The 12,974-nt window shown below is 36.8% G+C and overlaps 1 protein-coding gene across 1 annotated transcript in view; it reads left to right on the top strand.

The window, feature by feature from the left end:
- Window positions 1-3,885: 3,885 nt before the first annotated feature.
- LOC126282480 (uncharacterized) overlaps window positions 3,886-12,974 on the top strand; it is a 28,600-nt gene continuing 19,511 nt past the window's right edge. The window contains exon 1 of the mRNA XM_049982140.1: window positions 3,886-6,800. Coding sequence (XP_049838097.1) covers window positions 5,820-6,800 — 981 coding nt within the window. The 5' untranslated portion in view covers window positions 3,886-5,819. The remainder of the gene's footprint in view (window positions 6,801-12,974) is intronic.

The raw sequence follows: 12,974 nt of genomic DNA, 5'->3' as shown, positions 1-12,974 counted from the left end.
ATAAAGGGCGTATCATGAAACTTCAATGTCAGATTGCAAATGTTTTTAATGAGTACTTTTCTTCTGTTGGAAAATCTGTCAATGACCATTTTAAGAATCTTCAGTATAGATATAAGGGCATTCCAATCAAACAAAGCATATACTTGGCCCCAACCAATAGCAAGGAAATCCAAACCATAGTAAGGTCATTAAAAAATACAAAATCAGCAGGCTATGATGGATTGTCTATCAGTACACTGAAAAGATGCATAGACAACATATCTGATGCCATGGCCACAGCAGTAAATGATGTAATTGCATCAGGTTGTTTCCCAGATAGTCTAAAGATAGCACAAGTAACCCCGATTTACAAGAAAGGTGATAAATCAAAAATTGAGAACTACCGTCCCATCTCAATCTTACCTGCATTTTCTAAGGTAGTTGAGAAAGTTATTTATACTAGATTAATGACATTCCTGAGTCAACACAATTTAATATTTGAAAATCAGAATGGCTTTATGAAAAACAAGTCAATTTCAGTAGCCGCAGCACAATTAATAGACAAAATAATAACTGCCATAGAGAATAAGGAGTATGTAACTGGAGTGTTCCTTGATCTAGAAAAGGCTTTTGATTGTGTCAACATCACCATATTACTTGACAAGCTATGGAACCTGGGTATTAGAGGAACTGGCTATGATCTAATAAAATCCTATATGTGCAATAGAAAACAATTTGTCTTGCTTAAAACAAAAAGTGGGTCTTTCAAATCTAAAATTACTGATATCGAATATGGAGTGCCTCAAGGTTCTGTCTTGGGACCCCTTCTTTTCTTAATTTATGTTAATGACATACAGTATTGTTCCCCTACCTGTAAAAAAATATTGTATGCAGATGATACATCAATTGTGTGTAGACACGAAGACTATGACAGTCTGGAGGTGCTGTGCAACAGTGTAACTAATGAAATAGTGAAGTATTTTAATGAAAGCCATCTAAATGTAAGTGCTTCAAAGACTGCAATGATGGAATTTAACACAAGGAAACAAATAGAATTTGGTATGAAATTATCCATAGGAAATGACATTGTGAAAAAAGAAAAATGGACAAAGTTCTTGGGAATTACAATCCAGGACAGCCTCAAATGGGACATGCATATCGATTCCTTAGCCTGTAAGCTGTCGAAGAATGTATTTGCTATAAATATGATGAGCAAATATTGTAAGGATATGGGTGTACTAAAAACTGCTTATCATGCACTATTCTCATCAAATTTAAACTATGCTGTAGAAATATGGGGTGCAACAACTCAAGCCAACCTAAGCACATTATTAATACTACAGAAAAAAGTTATCAGAATTATTTGTGGTGCCAAACCCAGAGAATCATGTCGAAATCTGTTCCCAAAATTAGGAGTGCTTACCATTATAGGTTTATACATATTGAAAGTTATATTGCTCGTTAAAACAATAAATCCAAATTTCAACTGTGACCTGCACCAGTACGATACAAGGCAAAAGTTCAGATACCAAGTAAATAGCCACAGAACAGCTTTATATGAAAAAAATGCACTTTATGCTGGGCTGAAGCTAGCTAATGCCCTACCAAAAAGTTTCACAACCCTTCCTAGTAACAAATTAAAAGATCAGCTAAAAAAAATTCTAATTGAAAACCCTTTTTATTCCTTAGACGAGTACTATATCTATATGAAAAGTGCTTCATAAGTATGTCAAGCTCATAGTTTAAAGTAACTTACAACTAATACGATGTTGATAACAACAATATTTGTAATATTGTGATTGTATACTACCAAATGTAAAATGCATTAAATGTAAAATTTATTAATACAAACAAACCATTAGTTTTTAAATTTATAAACTGACGTATTCAGAAGAATAATCTATATGATGTCCTGAAACTGTATTATTTCTAGGGATTGTATTTGATTATTCGATGTTGAATAAATATTATTATTATTATTATTATTATTATTATTATTATTATTATTATTATTACTATGACAAGTTTTGAGTAATACGTAACTTCTCTTGCTGACATGTTAAAAGTGGTTTCTTTAGTCGAAACGCAGCTCAGTTTACAAATATCCATCCCACTAACATTCTAATACAGTTGAAATTGCGACAGAATCATGAAATAATGTGTTATTAAACCAGTAACTGAGGGCAAGTCAGGTCAACAGTTTATGAAACAGCCCATTCTCAGAATAAAATAAAACACGTAGCTTCTTGATTTATATTGTCACAAATCACACAGCAATTCTCGTTTCACCAGCTATCGATAGTCCTTTAAATAATTACATTATCCCACTGAAAGAAATTTGTAGTTGCTCAATTATCAATGCGGATATGAGAGTTTCGCTTATGAAGCATATGGCAAAATACTCTACTCTTTGTGTGCTATCATTTGCCAAAATCTTGTTTCGATTCCTCGAATGGTTTATGAGGTACGTGGGATTTATGACTATTTCTTTCTGGCTTTTTCGCTGCCTCGTGCTTTCGTGACAGAGAGGTTTATAGGCATTCCATTTTCTCGAGACTGCGGACAGATCCCTTTAAGTTTAAAGAAAATTTCAGTATGTTTTCTACATTTCATACAAAGCAACATATGAAGTAAGATGCACGAAACGCAAATTCATGGTGGCTCTTATTTTTCACTGAAAACGTGAAGAATTTCTTGCAGTAGTTTACCTAGTATCCCAATAACTACGAGCACTAACGAAATGCTACACAGTTCACCATGAAGCTGACGAATTAGCCTATAAGATGTGCGAGAATCAGATGTTTTTTAGCTGATAGTTCCCTTAAAATCGTTTGAGAAAGATTACCGATGCTGCTTGCTGTTCGCGGTCACTAACGCGTTCAGCACATGCTGGTCACTCCTCTTCCCTCCACCCGTTCAGCCCTGAACTGTCAAAAGTTGCAACTATTTTTAAACACACCATAGTCTCTGCCGCTTCTATGCCGACTTTTAACACGGAAGTGAACAGTCGCACGGCTTGTGTTCATATCAATTCTTTGTGCGATTTTAGTGCATATTTTCGTTTCGCAAACATAAGTGAGCCTGCAACTGAATACCTTATAGAATTTTTATTAAAACGCCTTTTTCTACATTAACGTACGAAAAAAGTGTGAACTGGAGGACAAACGACCTACTGCTATACTCAGTGTAGTTTTAAGTAAAGCCAAAGTAAAACGCACTTTTCAGACTGACTGGTACGAAAAGTATACTTGGCTGACTGCGAATGCACTTAATAATAGATTATATTGTTATGTATGTCTTCTGCTTGGTTGTGAAAAGGAATGGTGCAGTTAGGGCATTTATATAATAAAGAACTTTGACAGGAAAGCACAACAGCATCAGATATCAAAACGTCACCTGCAGAGCAAAGAATAATTTCAGTTATTAGGCAAAAGTAGAATTGAGCACGTCCTTTCTGAAGCCGCTCGTCCGACAGCAATAAAATACAACGAACAAGACGCATCCAACATGAGAGTATTGGCTCGTCTTATTTAGACAATTATATTTCTTTGTAAACATGAACTAGCCTTTCGCGGCCATCGAGATTTGGATTTACTAGCGCAAGGAGAGCAGTTAATCCCAGACCACCTGTCATCTTCAACCTTTAAGAAGCTTCTGAAGATATACAGAATGATTTAAGAGAAATGAAAACTCTGGCAGTTAATGAGAAAATAAAAGCTGAAATTCATAACTGCTATTTCATTTCAATTCAGGCTGATGAAACATTAGACGTGTCATGCAAAAGTCAAATGAGTATAATATTCAGGTACTGTATTGCACACAAAATTGAGGAAAGATTCGTTGGAATTTATGATGTTTCTGGAGATAAAACTGCTGAAGTTTTTTTTAATCTTTATTATCCATCAATAATAATAATTATACAATATAACCCACTTCCTTATATGATTAGTGGGTCTTAATTTGTAAGTTTGTTAGGTACAATTTGCAGCTAATTACAATGTAGTGTATTGTGAGCTACTGCTATACTCTAATTACAACGGCCAGCTATTCTTACAAGTATTAGTATTTAATTCCTAAAATCTTAACTAACTCTATTGCCTGCAGCGTCACAAATGTGTCAGAAATATGTATATAAACCAATTTTATTGCCTTGCCCATCGAGCTAATCCCGATGGGCGTGCCCCTGACACTGGGCAGGCCAGGATGTTATTCGCTGCAGGTTCCTAATACTAATTTCCTGATCTAATTTCTACTAACTAAATCTAACCTAAGTCATTTCCGGTGCACCGTCCAGTCCGTGATGTTATTCCCCACTCCTCCTAGTTCCGCACGTGGCGGATTCCAGACTATTAAGGCCGGCCTATCCACGCGCAGGCGGTAGAGGAGCAGGATGCGTGTTTGGTATCAGAATTTCTCTAGTTTTATTTTAATTTATGTTAATTTATTTCCCTCAGGTATTCCTTTAGCACTTTTCGTGATACCTCGTCTGCTAGTTTATTTAGAGTTTGAAAAGAGTCTTGTTGTCTTATGAGGTGGTATGTGTCATGGTCAGGTAGTTGGTCACATAGTGTGGAAGCAACATCATTGAAGAGGGGGCACTCGTAAATCACATGATCGGGAGTGCCCTCCGGTTCACCACATTCACACGCGGATGTCGCCCTTTTCCCGAACCGACATAAGTATGTCGGCTAAGGCCCATGTCCAGTGAGAAAATGGGTTAGTCCTCTGGTGGGTTCAAAGTATTCCATTTTTAATCGTTCCCTAATGTTTGGAATAAGTTCATATGTCCTACACCCTGTTTCATCCGTCTCCCATAGTTCTTGCCACAGTTGTTCACCCCTTTGCCGAATCTCACCCCTGTCCCTAACCCCAGTGCCTAAAATCTCTTCTATCTTCGTTACATTTCCTTTCTTAGCCCAAAACCATGCGGCCTGCTCCCTAATTTTGATGTACAAGGGGCAGAGCCCCATTATGAACAATAGTCTCCCCCTGGTGATGTTCTATAAGCCCCCACGGATCTGAGTATCCTGTTCCTTTGAACCTATCTCACAGTTTAGTAAACTGTAGCTTTGAAAGCCCGTCTCCTGTATGCGCAATTTAAGTGTTTCATAAAACTATGAAGAAAGTTCGAGTATTAGCACTGTTAAAATGTGTATATCATCGTATCCAGTATAAATGAGATTAAGATGGCGGCGAGTATAGACGTTATAGTAAACTGCTCCGCGAAATTTAGTAGTATTATTGATATAAATTGCGTATTGTGCAATGAAGAGGTTATAGAAGGTATCAGATTGTGTCCAGTGATTAATAAGTGGCTTCACTCATCGTGTTTGTGTAAAATAAATACGACAGATCACTCATGTTGTTGTGGCCAGGCGCAGTGTGATCCACAAGTAACTGCTCTCACGAAATTTTTAAATGGTCACAATGAATCCGTTGAAGATTGTTTGAAACAGGATTTACAGAATGCAAGAAAATACGTCCTCGACATTGAAAAAGTGGTAAGTTCTTTTGAAAAAAGAAGAAACTCGGAAGAAAGTGTTATTTGTAATCGTTTCCCTAATCCTATAGAAACGATCCATTCAAATCATCATGAACCTATGTTAACATTATTCTCGGCAAATACTAACAAGTGCAGCAAGCTGTTATTATACAGGCCTACTGAACAATTAAATGCTGCGAGTGTGATGTTTAAGTCTGCCAATGATGAAAACAGCAACCTCAAAAAAGTGAGTTTAACTTGTAAATCTACAGGGAAGAAACTTAATGTCAATCCAGTGTCAAATAAAAGTGAAATATGTATATTATGAGATAGCCATGCCAAAGGAGTAGCCAGTATAATGATAGCTATGCAATCTCGCTACAAAATTACTAGTGTTGTGAAATCAGGTGCACCTCTTGGCGAGATTGTGAAAAACTGTGAAAAGCTAACAAAAAATTCCTCTGTCTGTGTCATAATAGGTGGTGCAAACGATGTTTATCGTAATGAAAGCCATCATGCAACAAGAGCACTCAAAGAAACTTTGGAAAAACTCTCACATATAAAAGTTTTCGTGCTTAGTGTTCCACATAGGCATGACTTAATAAGTAGCTCGTGTGTTAACCTAGAAATTAACAAAGTCAACAGGAAAATAAGAAAACTCTGCTGCAGTTTCCCACAGGCTACCTTTATTGACGCAAACAGCATGGAGAGAGCTCACTTTACAAAGCATGGTATGCACAGGAACACACAGGGAAAGGAAGCTATGTGCAAACAATTGTTAAATACTATTAACTGCAACACAGTGGAAGGTCGTGCTGTAATCCCTCTGCCAGTATGCTTAATAACAAAAACGAAGAAAATGAATGGATCAGAAGTTTCAGTACCTAGATGCACAGATGATTCTGTTTCTTCACCAAACATAGATAACTCAATGGTTACATGTACTGCAGACGAAGAAAAGGCAGCATTTCCACTCTGTGAACCTACAGCAACACAACTTGTGCACCTGCCTACATGCAGTTCGTCAAAAATATCACTGCCAGCAGAAACACCAGCTGCAACAGCAGTACAACCCCTGGAGCCTACAGCAACAGCAATCTTATCCCTACCTGCAAGCAAGTCAATAGCTCCATCATCTTCAAGGGAATTGACAGCATCAGCTCAAGGTAAATCAACAAGCAAGTCAACAGTTTCATCATCTTCAGTAAAGAAGGAAGCATCTACTGAAGAAAAATCGACATCATCACAGAGAACAGGAGGTAAACGTAAAGTTGTGTGTCCTCCTCATCTGAAGGATTTTTTAACCACAGGCACGAGAAAGAAGAAACCACCAAAATAGGTAATAATCCAAACAACTTCTCCATTTTTCATCAAAACATAAGGGGAATAAGAAGCAAACTAGATCAATTAGAAGTTAACATAAATAACAAAAACTTTATGAACAATGCTCAGATCTTATGTTTCTCAGAACACCATATTACAGAAGGAATTGAAATGTTACATATAGACAGTTATAGCCTTGCCACCTACTACTGTAGAGATAGCTTGAGAAAAGGTGGAGTAGTAATTTTCATTAAGAATAATTTAACTTTTAGATCTGTAGATGTAAGGAAATATTGTAGTGACCAACAGTTTGAAGTTGAAGCAAAGCAAGCGCAGTATCTTGTATAAGATACAGAGGCGAGCGAGTGCACGGGACTTACCCTAGTTCACTGCTAGTAGCGTCACGTCATCGTAACGCGCCTGCATATAGTATTGCACCACATTTAACATAAAAGTAAAAATTAAGATTTGTGTGTAAAACTTTGTTAAAGTATAGTTCTATGTAATAATGTTTCAGGTAACAAATCTTAATGTTATAAAATTAGTAGTTTACGTAAAATTCACGTTTTGAAAGAAAAATCAGAGGCGCGAAATAATAGAGCTACAATATTGAAAATTGGTAGGATGCTTCAGTTCACCCTAATAATAATAATGGAAATACCACAATCAGTTACCTCTTCTAGTTTTTTAGTAATTTAGTAAAAACTACTTTTGTGAGTAAAATGTACATAAGCATTATAGATTAAGTACTTTAAATTTTAATGATAAAACAAATTCTTTAAGACCAATGATCAGATAGGACAATTAACAAAGCTACACCAAGTTTTAGTCTTGTAGCATAATTAACAGCTGATACAAGTCTTGATAAAGCTATGGTTCAGAGGTAACAATCTACCGTTAGTTCCATTGTAAAAATTCTAGAGAGTAAAGTTTTAATTTTAGCGGGCTGAGATTTTCTACGTGCTTCTGTACTGCTCAGATGTATGTATACAAAAATTGAGAAGTTTGTAAAGCTATTATTAAATGTGATATTTAAGATTATGTGCCTGAGATAGCGATCATTTGGAGGCTGCAGGAATCTGCATAGGAACGGAAAGAACAGATGCTCTCTTGGCGGTACGCGCCGGAGCTATATAAAAAGAGCGGCAGAGGCAGTAGTAAGCTCACTCCGCATTAGACCAACGCCTAGTCCACGCGAGCTTAACGTCCGATCGCGCCTCGCCTCGGGTGACGTCATAGCGGGCTGTGACATGCGCGTACTTAGCAATGTAAACGGACATTGAAAATCGCGAGGACTGTACACCGTCCTGGATCGTTTAGACTTCGGTAACAAACTGTTATTGTGCCGTCCGTGTGAAGTATAATTCCGCGTGGCAAGTGGTGACTAACTCCACTTTTAAGGCGAGCATTAATCTTTTTTTTTTTAACATTATTGCGAACTATTAATAGAGCACCGTTAGTTAGAGTAATGAACTATTCGGGAGGAACTTGCTGTAGAAGTCGCCTCTGAACTATTAAACGATTGGCTGAATTAACAATATTTAATGTCTTTAGCATTTTCAGAAGTTTCGAGTAATTTGTGTGAGCCTTTAAGATAATAAAATCTTGTTTGGAACTTTAAATTTTATTGAAGCAGCCCTAATCCCGTGAAGAACTATGGATATTTTTCGTTTAGCTGGGCTGTACAGGAATGTGGCCGTGCAGACTGGGAACTAAGGTCAGTAAGTTTCCCTTCGCTTTCTGACTGGCCACCAAATTAGTTGCCAGGCTCGCGTGATTTAAGGTGGCAATGTTCAACTTTCATTCAACATTAAACAACGACTTCTTCGCCGCCCCACATATGGTGCTTATCGGCCGGGAAAACTGAATTAAAAGCAAATAAAAGTGCTCGATGTGTGAAAGCGATTGGTATAAATTAACGAACTCGGTAGGCAATAACAGGACACTGAATTGAACTAGTGTGGGAACAGTGTTACCAGTAAAGGCGGGTGTAGTGTATAAACAATAAGTGTCTACCGCTGTACGTTGGTTAGTGACGATGGTGAGGAAGGCGACGATGCTGGATCGCGGCTGCCGACGGCGCTGAGACTAAAGGAAGACGGTGCGTCATCGCGGAGCTGCGCTGATCTGCGAGACAGCTGCCGGCTGCGCCGAGCGGTCAACGGTGCCTTGCTGCCTTGAAGCTAGTTAAAAGCTATTTAGGGGACCCTAATTATCCAAAGGTAGCACAATATTACTGTCTACACAAAGGAATTTTGTTCCGTAGGAGGAAGGTAACTTTAGCAGAATGGAAAGTGTGTTTTCCTTCACAGCACGTAGATCTGCTAATAGATTATGTACATCTAAGGTATGGTCATTATGGTACAAAAAAGTGCATTGCTAAACTAAATGAGAAAGTCATCTTTGATAACATGCATCGTACAGTTGCAGAAAGGTTAGCATCCTGTGTTATTTGTCAAAAGGTAAGAGCAGTAAATAAAATAGTGCAAGGGGATATGCATCACATAGACCCAAGTGAACCCTTAGAGTTATGTGCAGTTGATCTTTTTGGACCTCTCCCGACATCTAAAGGAGGATGTACGTATGTTTTTGTGGTGATTGATGGGTTTAGTAAATATGTTAAACTGTATCCGATTAAGAGAGCCAATGCCAAAACACTTGTAGATAAATTGGAGAAAGATTATTTTGTGAAAATTGGCAAGCCAAAGAACCTATTGTCAGATAATGGTCCTCAATTTGTATCAGAAAAATTTAAGTTGTGTCTTGAAAGGAGTGGAACTCGGCATATAAGGATTTCAGCATACTTTCCGCAAGGAAATATGAGTGAAAGGGTTATGCGAGAACTGAATAGACTATGTAGAACCTACTGTGCTAGGAAGCATTCAACATGGGCTGATCATATTAAGTATTTTGAAGAGATAATTAATAATCTGAAACACGATGCCACAGGTTTTGCTCCATGTGAGCTGATGTTCAATCAGGAACCACATAATATCATTCCGAGTATGATTGACTTTCCAGTTCTAAGTCAGAGTACATTGGATGAGAAGAAAGCACAGGCCAGGGCAAATATACGCAAAAGAGCTTTAGATAGGAAAAAGAGGCATGATGCAAGGGCTTCCCCCACTAGTTTTAAAATTGGTGAGCTAGTGCTGGTCAAAACAAAAGAAAAATCAAAGAAAATTTCTGCAGAAACTAAAAAGTTTATGCATGTATATCATGGACCATTTAGAATAGTAAGTAAACCTCATGCAAATGCCTATCGTTTGGAATATCCAAAGAGTAAGAGAGAACTAGGTCTAAGAAATATTGTGGATCTAAAGGAATTTAAAATTAACAGTAATTAATTACTGTAGGGAGTCTGCCACTCTTTGGCGGATACACGGTTTGGCGTACCGTGCAGTCCCAGCTGGGTGAAACTTTATTTCCTTTTCAAGTTTCATTCCCTTCTTCTGGTCTATCATAACAGGTAAGAATCACACATGTCTTCATGTTGTATATATGCTATTAGGTTTTAAGTATTCTTAGTAAGGATCTACCTAGTGAATGGCAAAACAAAAGTCTGAGTACCAATAAGAGGCAAACATGGCTAAAATAAATAAATTAAAATATTTCATGTAATTGTAAAGGGTTAGAAACTACAACTAAGAGAGACACTTTGCAGTATACGAAGTACGGTATGAATATGAATAATCCATGAGATTATGCAGAAGGTAGAATGTTGCTAGAAATAAGGTTGTCTGAAGGAAAACAGCGTAAGAAGGTAATGCTCATAGAGGCAAGCAATGGCATTTTAGAATTAAATAAATGGAGATATGTGGAAGTGGTGTGAGGATCGCACCAAATATATAGAAACAGGACGTCAATAGGCTGACAAAAGGAAAAGGGAGAAAGAAGTGGAGAAATGAAGTATTTTGAATCTGGAAGAAAAGGGAGAAAATGAATAAGGTGAAGAAGTGAAGTAAGTAAATTGAAGTAAATGATGTAGGATTAAAGAATAATTCCCTCACGTCTCGTGAAATGGTGAAAAACGCTAAATCTTGCTTGAGGCAAATAAATAGTTAAACAGACAACAGAAACACACAAATATTGGAAAATGCAGAAATTTGGAATCGGTATACTGAAAATAACTAATTTCTTTAGTAATTCATACAATAAAGCAAAGTGCTGGTCAGCAAATGACTTCTTTGATGAACTAATCCATACGATAATTAAGCCAGAGTACATTAAAACTAAAAGGTTACTCAATTTTCTAAGTTGAAGCAAGATCTTAATATATTAATTTGCTAAAAGAATTTTCACTATTTAGGAACCTAAAAGATTATTTATGAAAGAAGAAAGTAGGAGCTATTGTATCAGATACGACTTAGTGCTAAATGTCTTTCTGACAACTTCACAATTAGTAAAATAGTGCCAGAATATAAACTATAAAATGTACTTTGTCCTACCTTAGATATAAGTTGAAAACAGAAACTTAGACTGTATTGTCTGTTTCTCAGGGACATGCAGGCTGCATGAATGACTGACAACAAGCGGTAGGGAGATTGGAAGTAGAGACGCAAACCACAGTGAATACAATTTCCTCCCACAATTTTGTCAATCAGTGAAATTAAATGAGTGTTACAATAGGACACCCACCACAGTGCCGAGTATTATAGTAAAAGAAAAATGTGAGTGCGTTGCAGTGATAAAAGTCGTGTGTATTTTCTTTTTCAGGAAGAGACTGATTTTAAAGAAAAAAAAATAACTATTTTGTAACCATTGAAAAATTTATATTTCCATGTAAATGTATGTAAATAATTTGTGAATGTCTTCTGTACTAGGTTTTCTATGTGTATATGAGTATGGTTATTTTGTGTATGTAGTAATAAGGAATTTCCTAAGAAGAAGCAACTTAAGTTGAAAGAGGTATACTAAAGTAATCCATCGCTTGTTTGTTCTTTTAGAAATTTAATTTTGTTCAAAAATAGATTTTCACGAAAATTAAAAAGGGGGTGATGAAGCAAAGCAAGCGCTGTATCATGTATAAGATACAGAGGCGAGCGAGTGCACGGGACTTACCCTAGTTCACTGCTAGTAGCGTCACGTCATCGTAACGCGCCTGCATATAGTATTGCACCACATTTAACATAAAAGTAAAAATTAAGATTTGTGTGTAAAACTTTGTTAAAGTATAGTTCTATGTAATAATGTTTCAGGTAACAAATCTTAATGTTATAAAATTAGTAGTTTACGTAAAATTCACGTTTTGAAAGAAAAATCAGAGGCGCGAAATAATAGAGCTACAATATTGAAAATTGGTAGGATGCTTCAGTTCACCCTAATAATAATAATGGAAATACCACAATCAGTTACCTCTTCTAGTTTTTTAGTAATTTAGTAAAAACTACTTTTGTGAGTAAAATGTACATAAGCATTATAGATTAAGTACTTTAAATTTTAATGATAAAACAAATTCTTTAAGACCAATGATCAGATAGGACAATTAACAAAGCTACACCAAGTTTTAGTCTTGTAGCATAATTAACAGCTGATACAAGTCTTGATAAAGCTATGGTTCAGAGGTAACAATCTACCGTTAGTTCCATTGTAAAAATTCTAGAGAGTAAAGTTTTAATTTTAGCGGGCTGAGATTTTCTACGTGCTTCTGTACTGCTCAGATGTATGTATACAAAAATTGAGAAGTTTGTAAAGCTATTATTAAATGTGATATTTAAGATTATGTGCCTGAGATAGCGATCATTTGGAGGCTGCAGGCATCTGCATAGGAACGGAAAGAACAGATGCTCTCTTGGCGGTACGCGCCGGAGCTATATAAAAAGAGCGGCAGAGGCAGTAGTATCACAACTTACCTGTCATCAAAGTAGCGCACATGACATCATTCGATGAAAACACTCAGAAAAAAGTGACTTTACGTCACTTTCAAGTTACACTTGAAAATACCGAAGAGGCGAAAAGAATATACGACCTCAAAGCAATGTTTCACATGCAGGTGACAGTTGAAACATATCGAAGTCCACAGGGATTGACCCAATGCCACAATTGCCAGGGTTATGGACATGGGTCGCGTAACTGCACCCTTCGTCCAAATTGTGTCAAATGCGGGCAACAACACAAAACAGCAGACTGCCTAAAGAAACCAGAAGCAAAACCAACTTGCTACCACTGCAAAGGAGAACACACGAGTAGC

Source organism: Schistocerca gregaria, chromosome 1 (genome assembly GCF_023897955.1).
Source record: "Schistocerca gregaria isolate iqSchGreg1 chromosome 1, iqSchGreg1.2, whole genome shotgun sequence".
Classification (NCBI taxonomy): Eukaryota; Metazoa; Arthropoda; class Insecta; order Orthoptera; family Acrididae; genus Schistocerca; species Schistocerca gregaria.
The sequence above is the reverse complement of the archived record's forward strand: the minus strand, read 5'-3'. Positions and strand labels throughout refer to the sequence as shown.